Here is a 19,876-nt window from a genome sequence, read left to right as displayed (position 1 = left end):
ATGTGCCATACTACAGTGTCATGCTGTAAGGCTTCATGCCAAGTGCCACACTACAGTGTCATGCTGTAAGGCTTCATGCCAAGTGCCACACTACAGTGTCATGCTGTAAGGCTTCATGCCAAGTGCCACACTACAGTGTCATGCTGTAAGGCTTCATGCCATGTGCCATACTACAGTGTCATGCTGTAAGGCTTCATGCCAAGTGCCACACTACAGTGTCATGCTGTAAGGCTTCATGCCAAGTGCCATACCACAGTGTCATGCTGTAAGGCTTCATGCCAAGTGCCATACTACAGTATCATGCTGTAAGGCTTCATGCCAAGTGCCACACTACAGTGTCATGCTATAAGGCTTTATGCCAAGTGTCATACTACAGTGTCATGCTGTAAGGCTTCATCCCAAGTGCCATACTACAGTGTCATGCTGTAAGGCTTCATGCCATGTGCCATACTACAGTGTCATGCTGTAAGGCTTCATGCCAAGTGCCACACTACAGTGTCATGCTGTAAGGCTTCATGCCAAGTGCCATACCACAGTGTCATGCTGTAAGGCTTCATGCCAAGTGCCATACTACAGTGTCATGCTGTAAGGCTTCATGCCAAGTGCCACACTACAGTGTCATGCTGTAAGGCTTCATGCCAAGTGCCATACCACAGGGTCATGCTGTAAGGCTTCATGCCAAGTGCCATACTACAGTGTCATGCTGTAAGGCTTCATGCCAAGTGCCATACTACAGTGTCATGCTGTAAGGCTTCATGCCAAGTGCCACACTACAGTGTCATGCTGTAAGGCTTCATGCCAAGTGCCACACTACAGTGTCATGCTGTAAGGCTTCATGCCATGTGCCATACTACAGTGTCATGCTGTAAGGCTTCGTGCCAAGTGTCATACTACATTGTGTATAATGTATCTTTCATGCTTCTTGCATGCATACAAGGAGACTGATCTTTGCTCATCAGCTGTGTGGGCGGGTCAAGGTCAATGAACCTGCTATCAGAAATAGCGAGGCTACAGAGGGGAGAACAAAAATTTCGCTGAAACAATTTTACACATTCGTGAAATAATTAAGAAATCCTGAAGTCATGGAGAAATAATCGTGTTGCCAAAAGGAATGTTCAAACATAAAATAAATTATTTGAAAATTGAATAAGGCACTGAAATATTTTTTCTTGTAATTCCACCCCATTGATATCCTCATCATGAAGATGTGTTATTGTCAAGGTCAGGTGATCAGATTGTTATGTGATATTGTCGTTCTTATTTTTAACTGGTAGTCAATAATGTGATAAGTAGTATCTGTCACGTATTTGTGAGAGGTAAGACAGAGTATAGAGATTAGTTCTTGGAATGGTGTAAAAATTCATAAATTATCTTTGGTTTGAAAAAGCAACTGATGATTGACTAATCATCAACCATGAATTAGAAAAGAAGTATACATTTAGAAAATCTTTTCTCCTAGCCTTCATGTTAAATAACACATAATAATTTAAATATCAAAACTCAAGAATAATATTTTACTGTCCTCTGCAACACAAACCCTTCCACCAGGAAACACTGCAGTACCAGGCCTGTTTGTTATTAAAATTTTGATGCTTTATACAATATTCTCAATTTATTATGTCCCATAAGTTTGTGAAAAACAACACTTTTAATTGGAAAATATTTCATCACAATATTTAGTGTCTCAGTGTCTCCTCCCATGAACATCTTGGTTGGAAGGTCTTCCGCAACCCATGCTTGTCGTAAGAGGCGACTAAAGGGATCGGGTGGTCAGATTCATTGACCTACTTGATGCAGGTGATCATATTCCACATGCGTAGATCGATGCTCATGTCATTCACGGGTCCAGAGTCGATTATTAATGGACCGCCATCATATGCCTGGAACATTGCTTAGTGCAGCATTAAACAAACATTAAACTACATTGTGTCATTGTGACGGATCAGTGTGGATCAGTGCGGATCAGTGTGGATCAGTGTGGATCAGTGCAGATCAGTGCGGATCAGTGTGGATCAGTGTGGATCAGTGTGGATCAGTGCGGATCAGTGCGGATCAGTGTGGATCAGTGCGGATCAGTGCGGATCAGTGTGGATCAGTGCGGATCAGTGTGGATCAGTGCGGATCAGTGCGGATCAGTGCGGATCAGTGTGGATCAGTGTGGATCAGTGTGGATCTATGCCCCATGCTGCCCGCCTCTGGTTTGCCTGGTCCAGACTTGATTGATTAGAGACTGACATGATGCGGGCCGACGGGTAGCCTTGTGGTTAAAGCGTTCACTCGTCACGCTGAAGACCCGGGTTCGATTCCTGACATGGGTACAATGTGTGAAGCCCATTTCTGGTGTCCCCTGCCGTGATATTGCTGGAATATTGCTAAAAGCGTCGTAAAACAATACTCACTCACTCACTGACATGATGCAGTATTACTGACTGGCCTAAAACAACATTCATGCACCTATTTGTAGTGTTGGCTATCGATATAGATCAAAGAGGTTGAAAATGGTTAACTTAATATCGATCACTTCTCAATATATATCATAAAGGTAACTTTGAGCAAATATGCAAAAATGTCAAAAAGAAATCCACATATTTCACACCACTGCTGCATGGTGACACACTTATGCATGGATTACTTTGTGGACATCAAAGACAACAAAAACAGTTGCTTTCCATCCTCAGATATTGACCTGGTTGACAATAACAAGTCTGTTTTGGTAAATGTAAACTTTATGTCATCACAATAGTTCATATAAGTTTTTATCGATGACACGATTTTCATATCAATAATCATTAAGATTACCTCCCATCTTTGTTGATTCTGATTAACCATATTTTAGCCAGCCCTTCTTACTTATCTTGCATGTCAGTACCTGCAAGTTCAATGACATACTATTGTTTAAACATTATCACATTGTAAAGTCTTAGTCAGCATAATTTAAATTAATTTAAATTAAAAAGTTTTGTTGATTTACCTTATTTTATGTGACTTGCTTTTGTTTCTGGGGCAGCCGTGTATACTCTGTGAAGAGTTGCCTCCCTTGAGTGTGCCAGAATCTTATGATTATGGGTTTGAATCTAAAACTCTCCCAAATATGATTCTTTGTTTGTCAGCGTAATACCCATCCTCCCACATTACACTGGCATAGAGTGTTTAATCCATACATTCCTTCCACATTACTCTAGCATGGTAGTGTTTAATCCATACATTTCTTCCACATTGCTCAAGCATAGACTGTTTAATCCATACATTCCTCCCACATTACTCAAGCATGGACTGTTTAATCCATACATTCCTTCCACATTACACTGGCATAGAGTGTTTAATCAATACATTCCTTCCACATTACTCAAGCATGGAGTGTTTAATCCATACATTCCTTCCACATTGCTCTAGCATGGAGTGTTTAATCCATACATTCCTTCCACATTACTCTAGCATGGAGTGTTTAATCCATACATTCCTTCCACATTACTCTAGCATGGAGTGTTTAATCCATACATTCCTTCCACATTACTCTAGCATGGAGTGTTTAATCCATACATTCCATCCACATTTCTCTAGCATGGAGTGTTTAATCCATACATTCCTTCCACATTACTCTAGCATGGAGTGTTTAATCCATACATTCCTTCCACATTACTCTAGCATGGAGTGTTTAATCCATACATTCCTCCCACATTACTCTAGCATGGAGTGTTTAATCCATACATTCCTTCCACATTACTCTAGCATGGAGTGTTTAATCCATACATTCCTTCCACATTACTCTAGCATGGAGTGTTTAATCCATACATTTCTTCCACATGACACTGGCATGGAGTGTTTAATCCATACATTCCTTCCACATGACACTGGCATGGAGTGTTTAATCCATACATTCCTTCCACATGACACTGGCATGGAGTGTTTAATCCATGAGATTGTTCGGCATTGTGTTTATCTGTGTTGCCCAGCTACCTCTATGGGGAATAACTAACCGGACACTTCCCTCTCAAATAGTATGTTGTCAAGTTGTGAGTGCATGTTCGAATGCCTAGAAATGACATCATGATAGAACAATGATAGAACAGTGATAGAACAGTGATACATATAGCTATCTTATAATTTTATATTTTATAGGAAACCATTTATTTTCATTGAAATAATTATTCCACAAAGATATATTCATTTGCATTATTGTAACTAGATACGTCATCTTCAATATGTCACGTCCTCATATTAGATATAGGCCACATCTGATTACCTGTGATGAGACTGTACATGCAACACCCGGGTGATATCTGTGACTGTACTGGTACAGTACAAACCCAGGCTGTCATGCTGGACTAATCGCACTCTCACCACTTAAGGCTGACAACAACCAGGTGTAATACTCATTAGAAGGGTGGAGGTTGAAGATACGCACCTTTCCTATAGAAAGTTTCATTTTTTAACTGAAAATATTTTGTCAACAAAGAAGTGGATATCTTTGGAGGATTTGTGCTGTTGTAAACCTCTGTCCACGTGTGTGGTACTGTGGTAGATAGATCCAGAACTGCAATGTGTGTTGTATTGTGGCAGATAGTCCTGGTGTCCAGGTTGCATGTAGGTCAGATGAAGATGGAGATGTAGGTCAGTTGCTGGAGGGAACATGATGCTGGTATTGTGTTTCAGCTGCGACAATATCAAAGATCTTCACTGAGCCTGTATCAGCCCTGTGTTCATGATAGGTTATCTTGTTTGTTGATTTCATCGATCCCGTGAAGAGTCTATGCATGAAGATTAAGGTAGGTTGGAATGGATGTACAATGGATTGTTAAATGTTAAATTTGAGGGCAGGTTGAGGGCAAGGGTGACATTGGGCTTTGTGAGCGGACCGACTTATTACTGTCAAGTGATCGTGGCCATGGGTAGAGTTTGAAACTTCATTCTTCATACAGCTACAAGTTAGTTTTTGAAACTTCATTCTTCCATAGGGCTCCATGTTAATTAAAGATGGGAAAAATACTTTACATTTCCTGACTTTCTGTAGAAATGGAACCAAATTCGTCGTTGTGGGGACTCTAAAAGTGCTTGACCGTTGTATGTTCATATGATACTCAACACTTGATAGAGGTACTGGAATTTGTTTTCCTGGTACAAAATGTACCAGGATACAATATATTTTTTAATCATGTGCTTTTGTTCAATCAACTTGACATGAAGCTAAACATGAGTCAGTTCCACTGCACTTTCAGATACTATCAGTATGACAACACATCCAAACTATAAGTCTCTGTCAGTCCCAAACTGGACACTTGGAATATCCTTATCAAAGTTGAGTAGTATGATTTTGTCCTTGGTGAACATTGGCAAAATGTTGAGACCATGATGAAGGACGTTCTTTCTGTTTTGCACAAATTCAGAAAGTGAAAAGGACCACATGAGTGAATTCCCGATTTATATAAATTGTTGGGTTAAAGATAACGTATAAGTAACTGGAAGTTGTTACAAATAATGAAAGCTGACGAGTAACGTAATTTTTAACTGCATTTTCAGAATTAAAAAATTGCATCAATGTAACGAAATTCTGTCCTTCCGAGGACATTTTCGTGTGCGGCCTATAACTTGAAAAGTCCTTCATAGATTCTTTTCAATCTTGGTGAACACTTTCTATACCAATAGGAGAAGTGCACTGCTAAGTTTGATTTGAATATTTGGATTTTTGGCTAAAATACAGCTTTTTTTCATTTTTTGTACATTTTTGCGACCATTTACTTGAAAACTACTCCATGGATTTTTTTCAAATTTAGGCAACGGTTTCCATACTAATAGAAGAGATGCTGTGCAAAGTTTGATTTATATATGTGTATTTTCTGAAAAAATATGATATTTTTCATGTTTTAAACTTAGAAATATGTTGGAGGAGAGGTCAGGGTTATTAGTGAGCACTGCTTATTTTTTGTCTTATTTGTTTAAGGAAAAGGCTCTCCTTCATTTTGAGAAATTAAAAAGTCTTTTTATTAAACATCTTTGTATATTTCCCAGATCTATTTTGAAGGAAACCCCAAATCAATATTTTATTATTTCCTTTTATTTTGGATCCTGAATTTTGTTTGGGCCAAAACAATCTCTAAGACAAGAACTTACATGACCTGCATTTTACAATAAATTCAAAGAAATAATTTGTATAATTAACCTACCAATGATTTCAATAATTGTTCCCTTTCTCTCTGGTTAAAAATGTACCCTGATATATCGACCTCGCTATGGCCATCATAATGCATACAATTACTCAAGTACATATTCTATTTTGGTGTACAGTCATCTTATTAATTGTTAAATGTCCTTTGTAGGGAGAGGTGTTTAAATAGGTTTAACCTGTTTACCAATCCCATTCCTTTAAAAAAAAAATATATATATTGTTTAAATTAAGTACATGTAGCTCTCATTTATCTACTTAATATTGCAAGTCTACCCTCAGATTTATAAATCATCAGTTTGAATGAAAACTGGTTGACAGACAGACACTTTAGGCTCCTGTCATTGCCACAAGGATTTGTGGGGTGCTTACCTTAAGGGCAAACAGTGGGAGACAATAGGCTTTCTTTGACAAGAGCAGTCGTTAGCACAGTCTGTCTGATTGAGGAGCTATCACGTCTCTTATCATTGATAGCAAGTGTGAAACACTTCACCTATTGACTGCAAGAACATCTTGTGAACGAGAGTTTTGCTGATGCTGGAGTCCTGTATATTTGATATTACTTCACACGTTGATGACTTGCAGGACAAAACCAGGGTGAGACATGGCCGCTAGTCAGTCTGAGACAAGTGGATACTTGACAGGACTAGTTTGTCTCCTATTCATGAGGTTATTGAAACTAGTGTAAGTTGAGCTTATCTCACCATGTTAGTCATGGAAACTTTGTATGTTGACCTCATTTCACCATGTCAGTCATGGAGACTTTGTAAGTTGAGCTCATCTCACCATTTTAGTCATGGAGACTTTGTAAGTTGGGCTGATCTCACCATTTTAGTCATGGAGACTTTGTAAGTTGAGCTTATCTCACCATTTTAGTCATGGAGACTTTGTAAGTTGAGCTCATCTCACCATTTTAGTCATGGAGACTTTGTAAGTTAAGCTTATCTCACCATTTTAGTCATGGAGACTTTGTATGTTGACCTCATCTCACCATGTCAGTCATGGAGACTTTGTAAGTTGAGCCTTATCTCACCATTTTAGTCATGGAGACTTTGTAAGTTGGGCTTATCTCACCATTTTAGTCATGGAGACTTTGTAAGTTGAGCTTCTCTCACCATTTTAGTCATGGAGACTTTGTAAGTTGAGCTTCTCTCACCATTTTAGTCATGGAGACTTTGTAAGTTGAGCTTCTCTCACTATTTCACCAATTGAAACTTGTGTAAATTGAGCTAAGTTAAGTTTTTCTCACTATTTATTTATTAAAACTTAGGCCACACTTTTGTCATTTCACGTTTCACAGATTTATTCCAGCACAGGGTGGGTCGAAATAAGATAAAAATAGATGTCAATCGTTAATATATTTTTATGAGAGTCATTCTGCCGTGGAGTAAAACTGCAGGTGGCCTCTTGAATCACTGATCGTGATGTACACATGGAATTTATATATAACATTTTGTAATGTAAAAGAGGGTCTATATAACTAGCAGGACACGTAATAAAAGTAGATACTTTTTTGTGTAGTTTATTTCTTAGACCGGCTGCTTTTCAGTACGGGCCTGTGAAACAAAAATTCAGAATTGTGGGACCATATTGTCTTGAAGCTTATCCTGTTGTAAACACAACTTTGTTATCGTGAACACAAAAGTTTGCATTTGGGATGTTTTTCAGAATAAAAACTAATTCCTTTTCCGATTTCATCTCCTTGGCCAAATTTGTAACCCCATTTAAATAAGTCTCACCAAACAGCATCCTGATGTGTCAGTCAGTGAGAGGGGCGGTCGGGTAGCCTAGTGGTTAAAGCGTTCGCTCGTCACGCCGAAGACCCGGGTTCGATTCCCGACATGGGTACAATGTGTGAAGCCCATTTCTGGTGTCCCCCGCCCTGATATTGCTGGAATATTGCTAAAAGCGGCATAAAACCATACTCACTCACTCACTCAGTCAGTGAGAGGGCCGGCTCAGTGTTACATTGAGAATGTAGGAAAAAAACAAAACAAATTTACTCTTTTTTCTGTTAAAATATCTGTAAACACACACAAGCCATAGAAATTAATTAAGGAGGCCTCTGTGGTCTTGTGTAAGAGCGTCTGCCCTGAGGGTGGAAGATCCAGGGTTTGATCCCCGGACGTGTCAAACCAAAAGATATAAAAGCGGGAATTTGTTGTTACACTGCCTGGCACTCGGTATTCAGGGACTGGTTGGCTTGCAGTGTGTACTGTGTCTGAGTGGGGTATTCATGTTAACACCATGGTGTCTCATTGGGCTAGCACTATTAAATCGGCATTAGACCGGACTAGTGCAATAAACACACACACATACACGTGCATGCACATCACTGTGTAAGTGCAATAATCTTGGATGCAACGTTTCAACACCTCAACTCTAATTATTGTGGACAACCAGTTCCCAAGTTCAACATTTCAGCATCACCTATCAGTATCTCAACTCAGGGCTCGACTTAAAGAACTTCATTAACTTGCACCAGCTGCATGCTGACATGAAAACCAAGTTGCACCAAGCAAAACCAGGTTGCACCCTGGTCACATAAATTTGTTATCCCCCGCCCCAACAAAGTTGCGTGCGTGCGGTGCGGTGCGTGCGTGCGTGCGTGCGTGCGTGCGTGCTCTAATGTAATAGAGGTAGTATTCCTTGAATTGTTATAGATATTAATGTTACCTATTGTTAATATTTTGGCCCTAGTACTGTGCAAAGATATCAGTCATGACACAAACCACATTCACCTCAAATATCACAACTTTGGCATAAGGACATGTTAAGCAAGTCATTTCAAGCCTTTCTTGTTTTGTTTTTCATCTTGGTTTACAGGTAAATATATCAGCATGTGCGCCAAGCTTCGTCAAATTAGTTTATCAGTCCTGTTGTTGTATTCATATTTGTTTTGGTCAAAATAAAAGTTTGCAGATGATGGAATAAAACCTCTGCACATATTGTGTTTTTTTTATCACTTTCAATTTTCTTTTTTGGGTTGATCTGTAAACCAGTCTTGGAAAAAGGATTGCCGTAGGGACTTTGTGACTGATACACCACAACCTCTTTGCCCTTGAGACATGTTGGGCTTATGTCAAAGGTCAAGGTTGAATAATGAGATCAGTTTCCTCAATATCTATGAGAGGTTACGGGGGGCAAACCCGTTTCTAGTTGTGCCCCATAGACATTTCAGAACCTGGATTAAGGGTATGGGAGAGGCATCATGAAAAGATGACACAGCGGATGAGGGGGTTTGCCAAAACTTATCACGACTATAAGGGTTGCCATGAAAAAATGACAGTTCTACTTTTCCAAATAATTTTTGAAATAGATTTTTAACATTATGCAATGAAATACAGTTCAAAGTGTTCTTAAACTCAAACTCACTCACTCACTCAAGTGATTCTTTGTTTTGTTTGATTTTTCAGGAGAAAATCTCCAAAGAGGGCTCTGACCCTGACCCTTTCATTCCCGGATCTTTCACTGACGACCGCAGCTACCTTCTCGTGATGCCCGTCGCCAACAGTCACGACTGCCCCCACACAGGGGGGACAACTGCGACATCTAGAGGTCCATCACCTCCTAAATCTCAAAGCAGCATTCCAGCCACAATTCAGGAGGAGCTGTACGGTTCCGAGGAACTCTACTCCAACTCCTCCTCATTGACAACAAGTGCAGTGAAAGTAGAGGTAACAATGTCTCTTTTCATTTGTTCCCAGGTTTAAGCATCCTCTGTCATACACACCTTCAACAATACATTTTCAAGACCCTGGTTAGAATAGGCCATCAACAACCCATGCTTGCCGTAAAAGGAGACTATGCTTGTCGTAAGAGGCGACTAACGGGATCGGGTGGTCAGGCTTGCTGACTTGGTTGATACATGTCATCGTATCCCAGTTGCCTGGATCGATGCTCGTGATGTCAATCACTGCATTGCCTGGCCCAGACTTGATTATTTACAGAACGCCATCATACAGATTGAATATTGCTGAGTGCGGCGTTAAACAACAAACAAACAAACAAACAAATCTGCAATTTGTGGAGTAAATGGGTTATGTGTTTAGAAATAAGTGTATTACTTTGGTTTTAACCATAATGGAAGAAACAAATCTTCCTGATACAGCTAATCTCAGACAAATAATATTTCAAGGATGCACTGCTGTTGTTATTTTGTTACCTCCCTTGATTAGGCATTACTATGGTTACTATGGAGGCCTAGACTGTCTCCCAGACCCTAGAGAACAATAATGAAAAAGGAGTCCCAACTCATGTCTAGAATGATTTGGCAAGTCTAGATTGCCTCAGCTTTATTAAGGAGTTTTCTGGGCTCTATTTGAATTTTATTTTGTTGGTATATATTTTTAATTTTGACAACTTTATTTCTGGGACTAAATGTCAGTCTAATGGAGGCCAAGCCTTGCGACTATGAGATGGTCCCCTACAAAGTGGGATATGCGTACATATGGTGCTAGTTAAGTCTTAGGAAAATAAAGCGCAGTTCAAAAGTGGAAGAAAGCAGTATGTCAATGGCAATATGTTGCAATATGTCTCACAATGCAAACCTCAGCGTCACTATATACTTCGGTATAAAATTCATGTAGTGCACGGCCCTACTCTTTATCGTAACATGTCCAGAGAGCAAGCGTTTTTTGGTCCACTGAGCTTTGAAATCCATTGGGTCAAGTTGACCACTGTGTTCTTGGCAAGATAGATGACGTATGTGTCACACCAGTCAGCCATGAGATGTGCCCAGACTTCAGATATAGAGTGGGGCACTCTATCATTTGACATTGACCTGCACTGATAACTGTATCAGTTGCCTCAGCCTGTAGTGAGTACTCGTATCACACAGATGGTAGTGGATGTACCATGCGCGGAAGCCATGTGCACGGACGAGGCAGAAAGTCAGTTGTCATTGCAAATGTCAGTAAGTTCCTTTTCCATTCTTACCGTGGGGATTCCGGGTTGGAATTGGTCCCCAGAAACCTATGCTGGTCCTAGAGGTACCAAATGGATCGAATAGTCAGGCCCGGTGACGTTGGTTGATTGAGAAGCATTGACCCCGATGTGGATCATTGTTCACAATATCAATCACAATTTACATCAAAATGCTAAACATCTGAGATTTGTATCAGTGCAGATTTACTTGTTTTTGACAACTGCTTTGAAATTACAAGACATGTGAAGCTGAAACTTGGCCTGAATAATTACAATTCAGATCTGATTTTCAGTGAATTGGGTGCCTTTGTCATGTTAGGAACCAATGGTTGTGGGTTCGAATTTCGCCCAGTATGTGTTTCTAGGTTAGTCAGCACAATACCCATGCTCGTGGGTTTCACCAAAGTGGTAAATGTCTGAGACCTGCATCACTTTGTGTTTCCTCCCATGCTGTGATATAACTGGAATACTGTTGAAGCAATGTTAAACCCAACTCACTCACTCACTCACTCACTCACTCACTCACTCACTCACTCACTCATATGTTTTACCAAAGGGGTCAATATTGAGTCCTATAAACATACAAGTTGTGAATGGACACAAATAGTGGGCATGATTTAAACGATATTATATATATGAGATAAGCTAAACTTACAAAGTCTCCATGAGTAAAATGGTGAAAGAAGCTCAACTTACAAAGTTTCCATGACTACCATGGTGTGATAAGATCAACTTACAAAGTTTCCATGACTACCATGGTTTGATAAGATCAACTTACAAAGTTTCCATGACTAACATGGTGAGATAAGCTAAACTTACAAAGTCTCCATGACTAAAATGGTGAGATAAGCTCAACTTACAAAGTTTCCATGACTAACATGGTAAGATAAGCTCAACTTACAAAGTTTCCATGACTAACAGGTGAGATAAGCTAAACTTACAAAGTCTCCATGACTGACATGGTGAGATGAGCTCAACTTACAAAGTTTCCATGACTGACAAGGTGAGATCAGCCCAACTTACAAAACTCCATGACTAACATGGTGAGATAAGCTCAACTTACACTAGTTTCAATAACCTAATGAATAGGAGACAAAGTAGTCCTGTCAAGTATTCACTTGTCTCAGACTGACTAGCGGCCATGTCTCACCCGTAATAAGCACCCAGGGCGCTCTCAAAATTAGAAATAAGGGTCTCTTATTAAAATATTATTTTGGTGAAAAAAAACAGTTGAAAGATATATTTTGTGGTTTATGCTGACAGCCTGAAATGTTTATGTACGGCAGATATATTTTGTAAGAATTTACTTGCCCATAATTAATGGTGCATATAACACAGGTGTGCGTATTATACGCGAATGAATAAGTCTTGTTTACATTGATCAATAGGAAGGGGTGCTAATTTGGATTGTTCACGTGCCAATATATTAGCAAATATTAGCAAATATTAGAGCGGGGTGCTTATTACGTCGAATACGGTTATATCAAATATACAGGACCCTGGCATCAGCAGAACTCTCGTTCACAAGATGTTCTTGCAGTTAATAGGTGAAGTGTTTCACACTTGCTATCATTGATAAGAGACGTGATAGCTCCTCAATCAGACAGCCTTCTTATATGACTGTGCTAACGACTGCTCTTGTCAAAGAAAGCCTATTGTCTCCCACTGTTTGCCCTCAAGGTAAGCACCCCACAAATCCTTGTGGCAACGACAGGAGCCTAAAGTGTCTGTCTGTCAACCAGTTTTCATTCAAACTGATGATTTATAAATCTGAGGGTAGACTTTCAATCTTAAGTAGATAAATGAGAGCTACATGTACTTGATTTAAACAAAATGTATTTCCAAAAAAAGGAATGGGATTGGTGAACAGGTTAAACCTATTTAAACACCTCTCCCTAGAAAGGACATTTAATAATTAATAAGAGGAAACTGTACATAAAATACTAAATTTAGATTAATTGTTCCTACTGTTGCAAATATTATGATGATATACAAGTCACAAACAAATACACACATACATATAAAGGTACATAAACAAACAGCATACCAGCATATCACACATACAAACAACTATTTGAATGATGTAATGGTAAAGAAGACACTTAAATTTTAAATCTTTAGGTTTTACAATGAACAAATGGACAGATTGTACAATAGTAAGGTTAGTGTCAGTAGATGTTGTAGCATTTCCATATAATACTGAATCCAAGTCGTATCCCTTTATACAGTAGTACATATCGTTCTGAAGATTGCAGTAGTTGCAACATGAAAAGAAGTAATGTGTAGGATCCTCATGATGATATCCACAGGAGCAGGTAGTTGACTCATGAATATGTCTGAGATATTTGTGTGCATTTAAATCCCTGCATCCTAATCTGAGGCGGCAATGGATGATTTGACAGAAACGGGTACCATAGTCTAAGTTAAACCAAATATTTTAGGATTTTCTGTCTTGGTGATACATTTAGTGAAGTCATTTATAGTATATTTTGACTGAACATTATCCCGTAATTCATTCCACATTCGCACTGTGTCGGGTAAAATGATTTGTGGTAGTTAACTGTTCTAGCATTTACAGTCTGTAGCTGTGAAGACGTTCTTAAATTGAAACGTGCGCCCGCTGAGACATTAGGAGGAACAAGATTCCATAGATATTCAGGGGCCAACTTGTTAACCAGTTTGTAAAATGTTTTTAATTTATGAGATTGCCGTCTTTTGGATAAGGGTGTAAGGTTAGTTTCAGAGTATAGAGACTCGTGGCTGGTACCACGAGTAACTCCACATGTTGTTCTCAGTGCGTCTAAATATAGCCTTTCTAATACCAACGCTTGTTCTTGAGAACAGTTATCCCATACTTGGTCACAATAGTCTTATATTGGTAAAATACTTGATAAATATATATTCTGTAACGTTTTTCTGGACAGGTGGTATTTGAAAGTTCTAAAGCAGTTAATCATTGGGCTTACTTTATCTACTATGTTATCTGTATGATTTGACCAGTAGCCATCTTGCTGTAAAATTAGACCTAGGTGTTTGTGCGATGAGACCTGTTTTGGAGTACCTTTCATTTTAAGAACAGGTTTTTGACTTGGGTTAATTTTTCTTGAAAACATCATGGTTTCAGTTTTGTGTGGATTAAACATTGCAGTAAGAATGTGTGTGGGATGACATGTGACCCATGAAGATACGGGGTAGAATAGGTCTTCAACATCCCATGCTTGCTGTAACAAGTGACTATCCTTGTCGTAAGAGACGACTAATGGATTGCGTGGATCGATGCTCATGATATCAATCACTGAATTGTCTGGTCCAGTCTCGATTTTTTACAGACCGCCGTCATAGCTGGAATATTGCTGAGTGCAGCATTAAACAACAAACATATATTTCATTCATTGTTTGACCACACTTACAGCACAACCTACACCCCCAGGCAGACTGACTCAGTCACTGACTTGCTACATGTTGTAGATCTCTGACATTGGAGAAGGAAGTCTCAACTTGACCACCAGTGCACTCAGGAAGTGCAAACAGTTAGTGCTGCGGCCATATTGGATGCTGCTCATGTTTGTAAGTAATCACTCCCAGTCAAGACGATCTGATCGATAATCAAGATTTATGTTGTGATAAAACGAGTCTTACATCGCGAAGTGCATCAAATCATGTGAGCACCTTGATTAAAAACATGAAAAGATTTAGAAAATATTTGTTGACAAGTTAGCGGTGCACATGCTTTGCAAATCCTGCAATCAACCAAAATCTGCATGACAATTTACGAACCGGATTTCGATTTCAGAGCGCAATTTTGATTGGACTATGCATAGACTCGTAAGTCCAGCAAAAATGTAACTCCATAATACCAGCCTAGTTCGGCCAGGGTGGAAACTGGACTTTTATAGTCAATTAACTCCCTTGCCTTGGCAAGATGCATATAGCTGGGATATTGCTGAGTGTGATGTGAAAACAAAGAAAGTTACTATGCCTGGTCCAGACTTGATTCTTCAGATGATTGGCTGAAATATTGCTGTCTGCAGTGCTAAACAACATTCACTTGCTCCAGAGTGGCAGACCCAGTGTTTTGATGTGTGGATTGTGTTCAGATTGGGTGGCGAGGGTTTGGCCGTGAGTCTATCAACTCGGGCGGAAGGAGGTGGAAGGTCCTGAACATGGTCTACCCCGTGCTCATCATCCTGCTGCTGCTGTACACCTACATCTACGAGATGGTGGCCTGTGAGTGGAAGCTGGACGTCAAGAAGGACACTCAGGTAGGGTTCCCCGAAGTGAGTGAGTGAGTGAGTATAGTTTTACGCAGTTTTTAGCATATTCCAGCAATATCATGGAGAGGAACACCAGAAATGGGCTTCGCACATTGTACCTATGTCCAGAACCGAACCCGGGTCTTCGGTGTGACGAGCGAGCGCTTTAACCACTAGGCTACCCGACCGCCCCTAATTTCCCCACAAGTAGGGCCATGTTGGCATTCCCACGTCCCCTGTAAACTTACTGGTCGGGAAAGGTAACCAAATACATCGATGACTTGGTTGTACCCTGACGTCCTGGATTGCTGATCGCAGTGTCAATCCCTGGATTGTTTGGTCCAGATTCGTTTATTTACAGGCTGCCATCATACAGGTGGAATGTTCCTTGAGTGCGGCATTAAGCGACAAACACACACACACACCTCTTCATGGAGATCTGAGGACACCATTGGAGGTCGTTTCAGGTGGAATTTCTAATCGGCCAATCAGTGTCTGGGCTCATAAATTCTTGTTACGAGTGCGCGAAGCATTAAGACAAGCATATCTGATTTTGTGTCTTGAAAACAGATATAATAAGGAAGTTCTGAATGCAAAAAATATTGGCATGCTATTATATTGTTGTGGATGTTTTATACATCCTGATGTCTGTGCATGCCATGGCATCTGCACACAACAGGGTGCGCTATTGAAGGTTCCTTTGTGTTTTACTTGTCACACTGAAGGCCCTTACAAATTACAAAATATTTATTAATTTAATGTTGTTCATTTTATATAGATCTTTTTTAACCTTCTTTTTATCGATGTCTTTTTTTCAGAGTTCCAAAACTACAGCCGTAACAATAAGACCAACTCCGCCGTCTAACGAGACCAACACCACGACACAATACATTCCGCTCTATCCCCTCGACCCGGCCGAGACGGTGGAGGCCAACCTGACCCAGACAGACAGTCCCCCGTTAGCATGCGAGCATGTCATCACAACCTACGTCATCCCAAACTTCCTGCACTTCATAGCATACATCATGGGATTTATCTACTTCCGTATCCACGACAATGAACATCTGTACGCCCTCATGGAGAAGGTATGTATGGGGATACATTAAGAATGAATTCCGAGGGACTGTTGAAATTTCTCCTTTATATCTGTATTTTGTTCTCTGTTTTGAAATCCCGTATTCATACAACGCTAATTGTAAGGCTTTAAAAAATAAAAGAATTGGTTTTTCGGTCAATGACTTTTAAAAAAGGAATGCGGGTGGGTGGTGTTTATTTCTTTTGGCTTGTTTAAACTAGTAAGTAACCAAATAAACAGTTGTGTACCATCAACCTGGGAAAAGGCCTTACTACATAAACAAGCATACACACTCCTATTGCCGCCATGACCATAACTTGTAAAGGGAAGTAACTGTGTCCTATATTTGATCACATTTTTTTAAGTATTAGGATTTTTTTTTTTTAACTTCAAAATGGAAATTAAAACAAAACGTGCGAGAGACTTTATGATGATGCGGGAGGTGCTGGAGAACCAAAACTTTTATTTTTTTTGCCTAACTGACATTATTATTTTTTCTCCACGACAACGAATGCATATGCTAATTAAAGGCCTAACAGCACAACCATTATGAAGTCTTCGTGAGAATGTTTGTTATCACATCTTCAGCATTAAGGAGTTTTGCTGTGTTTTTATCCAGGTTTTTTTACAAGCAACACCTTTGCAAAGCCGGACAGCTTCCCAGAAAAAGATGATAAGGAAACTAAGGTATGTCAGATGATGATGATGCCGATGATGCAATGTGATGATGATACAACTGTCTGTATACAAAAGGTTGTATACATGTACAAAGAGCTGTCCAAATAGGAGGGCAAGCATGAATACAGCTTTTAGGAATTAATCTTTTTAATAGAAATATTGGGGAACAATTTGCACTTGTTAGCCAAAATTGGTCAATTTATTAAATTTTTTAAACAATCACTAAATAATCATGAAGATTAGTAAGCTTTAAAAGGGGGAATTGCACAACTCTGCACCCCTACAAATCTTTATTTAGGTCAAACCTATGATTGTGGGCTCGAATCCCAGTTCCCCCCGATTATGTTTCTAGATTTGCTTGTGGGTTTCACCAAAGTGGTAAACATCTGAGACCTGCATCGCTTAAGCTGACACGCTGTGATATAACTGGAATACTGTTACAAGCGGTGTTAAGTCCAACTCACTCACTCACTCAATACCAAGATAAGTCAACTAAAATGAGTATAGGGTTTCAAGTCTCTAAAAAACAATTCACCTGAGGTCATGAGATATCAATTTGTTATAAAAAAATTAATATTTTTTCCATCTAAAACTTTGGAAACACCAGTCCAGCCGATAATAACCACTGCTCCCTATGATCTTCTCAACACAACTGAGATGCACTCATCTCCTCGTACCATTGCTGTTTCATGCTTGTCTACATCATTATTCTTTACTTGGATATACCTATGTTTGAGAGTGGGAAACACCGCTACTTCAGCAAGACGCGGGCTCCTATATCAAAATAAGCAGACATTGCAAAGTTCAGTTCCTAACCGGACTTCCTATTGTGTGACATCATCGTGACCCACAAAATATGATGTCACAGTCGGATATAGAAAGCACCAAGTTTTTCAAGATTTCCATCGTCCCTAAAAATACACAATCTTAATCAATTTCTATTGTGTTTCCTGCCCAAAATGAATTGCCACACATACTTTTAATATTGTATTTACCACGACTCAGCATTTTGTTACCAACATTCGACATATTATTTCAAAACGCCCACTGACACTGATTGAAAAGGAAGTACTTTTCTACATTGTGATAGTCAAACACAATCTGTTTCAATCAGAGGGAGGTTATTGTGATTTGAAACCTGATTGACGAATCATTTAGGAGATAAACCTACTGTGTTTTGAAATTTGATGTAGTCCCACTGTAGAGTAGATACCTCTTATTTTAATTTGGAACCGAAAGCTTTATCGTGATTTGAAACCTCTGATTGACAAGTCATATTGGAGTATTTCCTAATTCGCTATCGAACATAGTTGAATATGGACCATAGAAGGTTTAAGAAGCACGGACTCACCTTCCCAATATCTGAGGATGTTTTTGTGTGTATGCAGGTGCTTCCTGGCTTGTGGAACTATCTGGGTGCTGCTCACCCTGTGTCTACAAGGTCTGTACGTGTGGGCGTTCAACTTCCCGGGGCTCGCCATCTTCCAGCAGATTGGGTAAGTGGAGACTTGGATGTACCTCTTCTTTAGAACTGTTGGTACTTTGTGGCCAACTCGTCTAAGCTTCCCAAAGCTGCCTCCGTGAGATATGCCAGGAACTTATGATCGTGTGTTCACATTCTGGATTCAAACCCCTGGAATTGTAGATTGATGAGTTTGTCAGCACCATACCTGTGCGTGTGGGTTTCACCAAAGTAATAAGCGTCTTAGACCTGAATCTGTATCTTTTTTGTCTTTCCTCCCACTTTTAGCTAACACACCATGATATAACTGGAATACTGTTCAAAGTGGCATTAAACCAAACTCATTCATTAACTCACTCACTCACGTGGCAGGTTGTTGAGGGTGTCACTGGATCCAGTTTGTGTTAATGTGCTTCTGTTTATGTGAGTGAGTGAGTGAGTGAGTTGAGTTTGATGCCTCTTGGAACGGTTCTGCATGTGTATTCTGTGTTGTTTCTTGCAGGCGTGAGTGTCACTGGATCCTGTTTGTGTTTGAGTTGGTGGGCCGCATGGTTCTCAATGCGGTGAATCTTGCAGTGGTTGTCAATTACGCCACACAGTGCGAGATGATTCTGTTCTTTGTCCGCGGTCTGACGCTACGGCTGCAGGAGAAGTCCACTGACCTACGTACAGCCATGAAGGTAACAGCTCCCTTCATTTACATCACTAAGAGTATATTACTCTCCGAGCCATAACTTGAAAACTGACCCGTGAAGATCTGGGGTAGCATAGGTCTTCAGAAACCCATGCTTGCTGTAAAAGGCGACTATGCTTGTCGTAAGAGGCAACTGACAGGAATGGGTGGTCAGGCTGACTTGGTTGATGCATACCATCGCATCCTAATTGCATGGATCGATGCTCATGATGTCAATCACTGAATTGCCTGGTCCAGACTCCATTGTTTACAGACCGCCGTCATATAGATGGAATACTGCTGAGTGCGGCTTAAAACAACAAACAAACACTTCAGTCAGCTCTTGTGACATATTTGCGGCACTGGGCACCTATTCTTCCCTAAAGTCCCCAAAGGGATGTTTGCAGGGGATAGCTGTGGCCTGTTTTGCCCTTGAATCACCATGAGGAAATATTTGATGGGGATGCTGGTGATCTATTCTGACGTGAAATCCCTGTGGGAAATTTTGTAGGGGGTACTGGGGACCTGTCCTGCTCTGGAATCGCCAAGGGGAAATATTTGAAGGATGTACTAGTGATCTGTTCTGACCTTTGTTTAGTTTGTGTGTTTTTTGTTCAGCACCGCTCTTGGCAATATTCCAGTTATGTGA

At 40.0% G+C, this 19,876-nt stretch overlaps 1 protein-coding gene across 3 annotated transcripts in view; it reads left to right on the top strand.

The window, feature by feature from the left end:
* Positions 1–19,876, top strand: part of LOC124111153 — a 37,106-nt gene that overhangs the window by 3,764 nt on the left and 13,466 nt on the right. Inside the window, exons 1-8 of one of the 3 annotated variants that reach the window (XM_046470766.2) lie at positions 4,362–4,766; positions 9,577–9,837; positions 14,555–14,653; positions 15,184–15,348; positions 16,158–16,424; positions 17,034–17,101; positions 18,481–18,588; positions 19,057–19,234. In XM_046470766.2, coding sequence (XP_046326722.2) covers positions 4,755–4,766; positions 9,577–9,837; positions 14,555–14,653; positions 15,184–15,348; positions 16,158–16,424; positions 17,034–17,101; positions 18,481–18,588; positions 19,057–19,234 — 1,158 coding nt within the window. In that variant the 5' untranslated portion in view covers positions 4,362–4,754. Of the gene's footprint in view, positions 1–4,361; positions 4,767–9,576; positions 9,838–11,001; positions 11,076–14,554; positions 14,654–15,183; positions 15,349–16,157; positions 16,425–17,033; positions 17,102–18,480; positions 18,589–19,056; positions 19,235–19,876 lie in introns of those variants that run through there. The other 2 variants (XM_046470767.2, XM_046470768.2) reach the window with 2 other exon arrangements.

This window comes from Haliotis rufescens, unplaced genomic scaffold, assembly GCF_023055435.1.
Source record: "Haliotis rufescens isolate VD_foot unplaced genomic scaffold, xgHalRufe1.0.p SCAF_9, whole genome shotgun sequence".
Classification (NCBI taxonomy): domain Eukaryota; kingdom Metazoa; phylum Mollusca; class Gastropoda; order Lepetellida; family Haliotidae; genus Haliotis; species Haliotis rufescens.
This window is presented reverse-complemented; position numbering and strand designations above follow the sequence as displayed.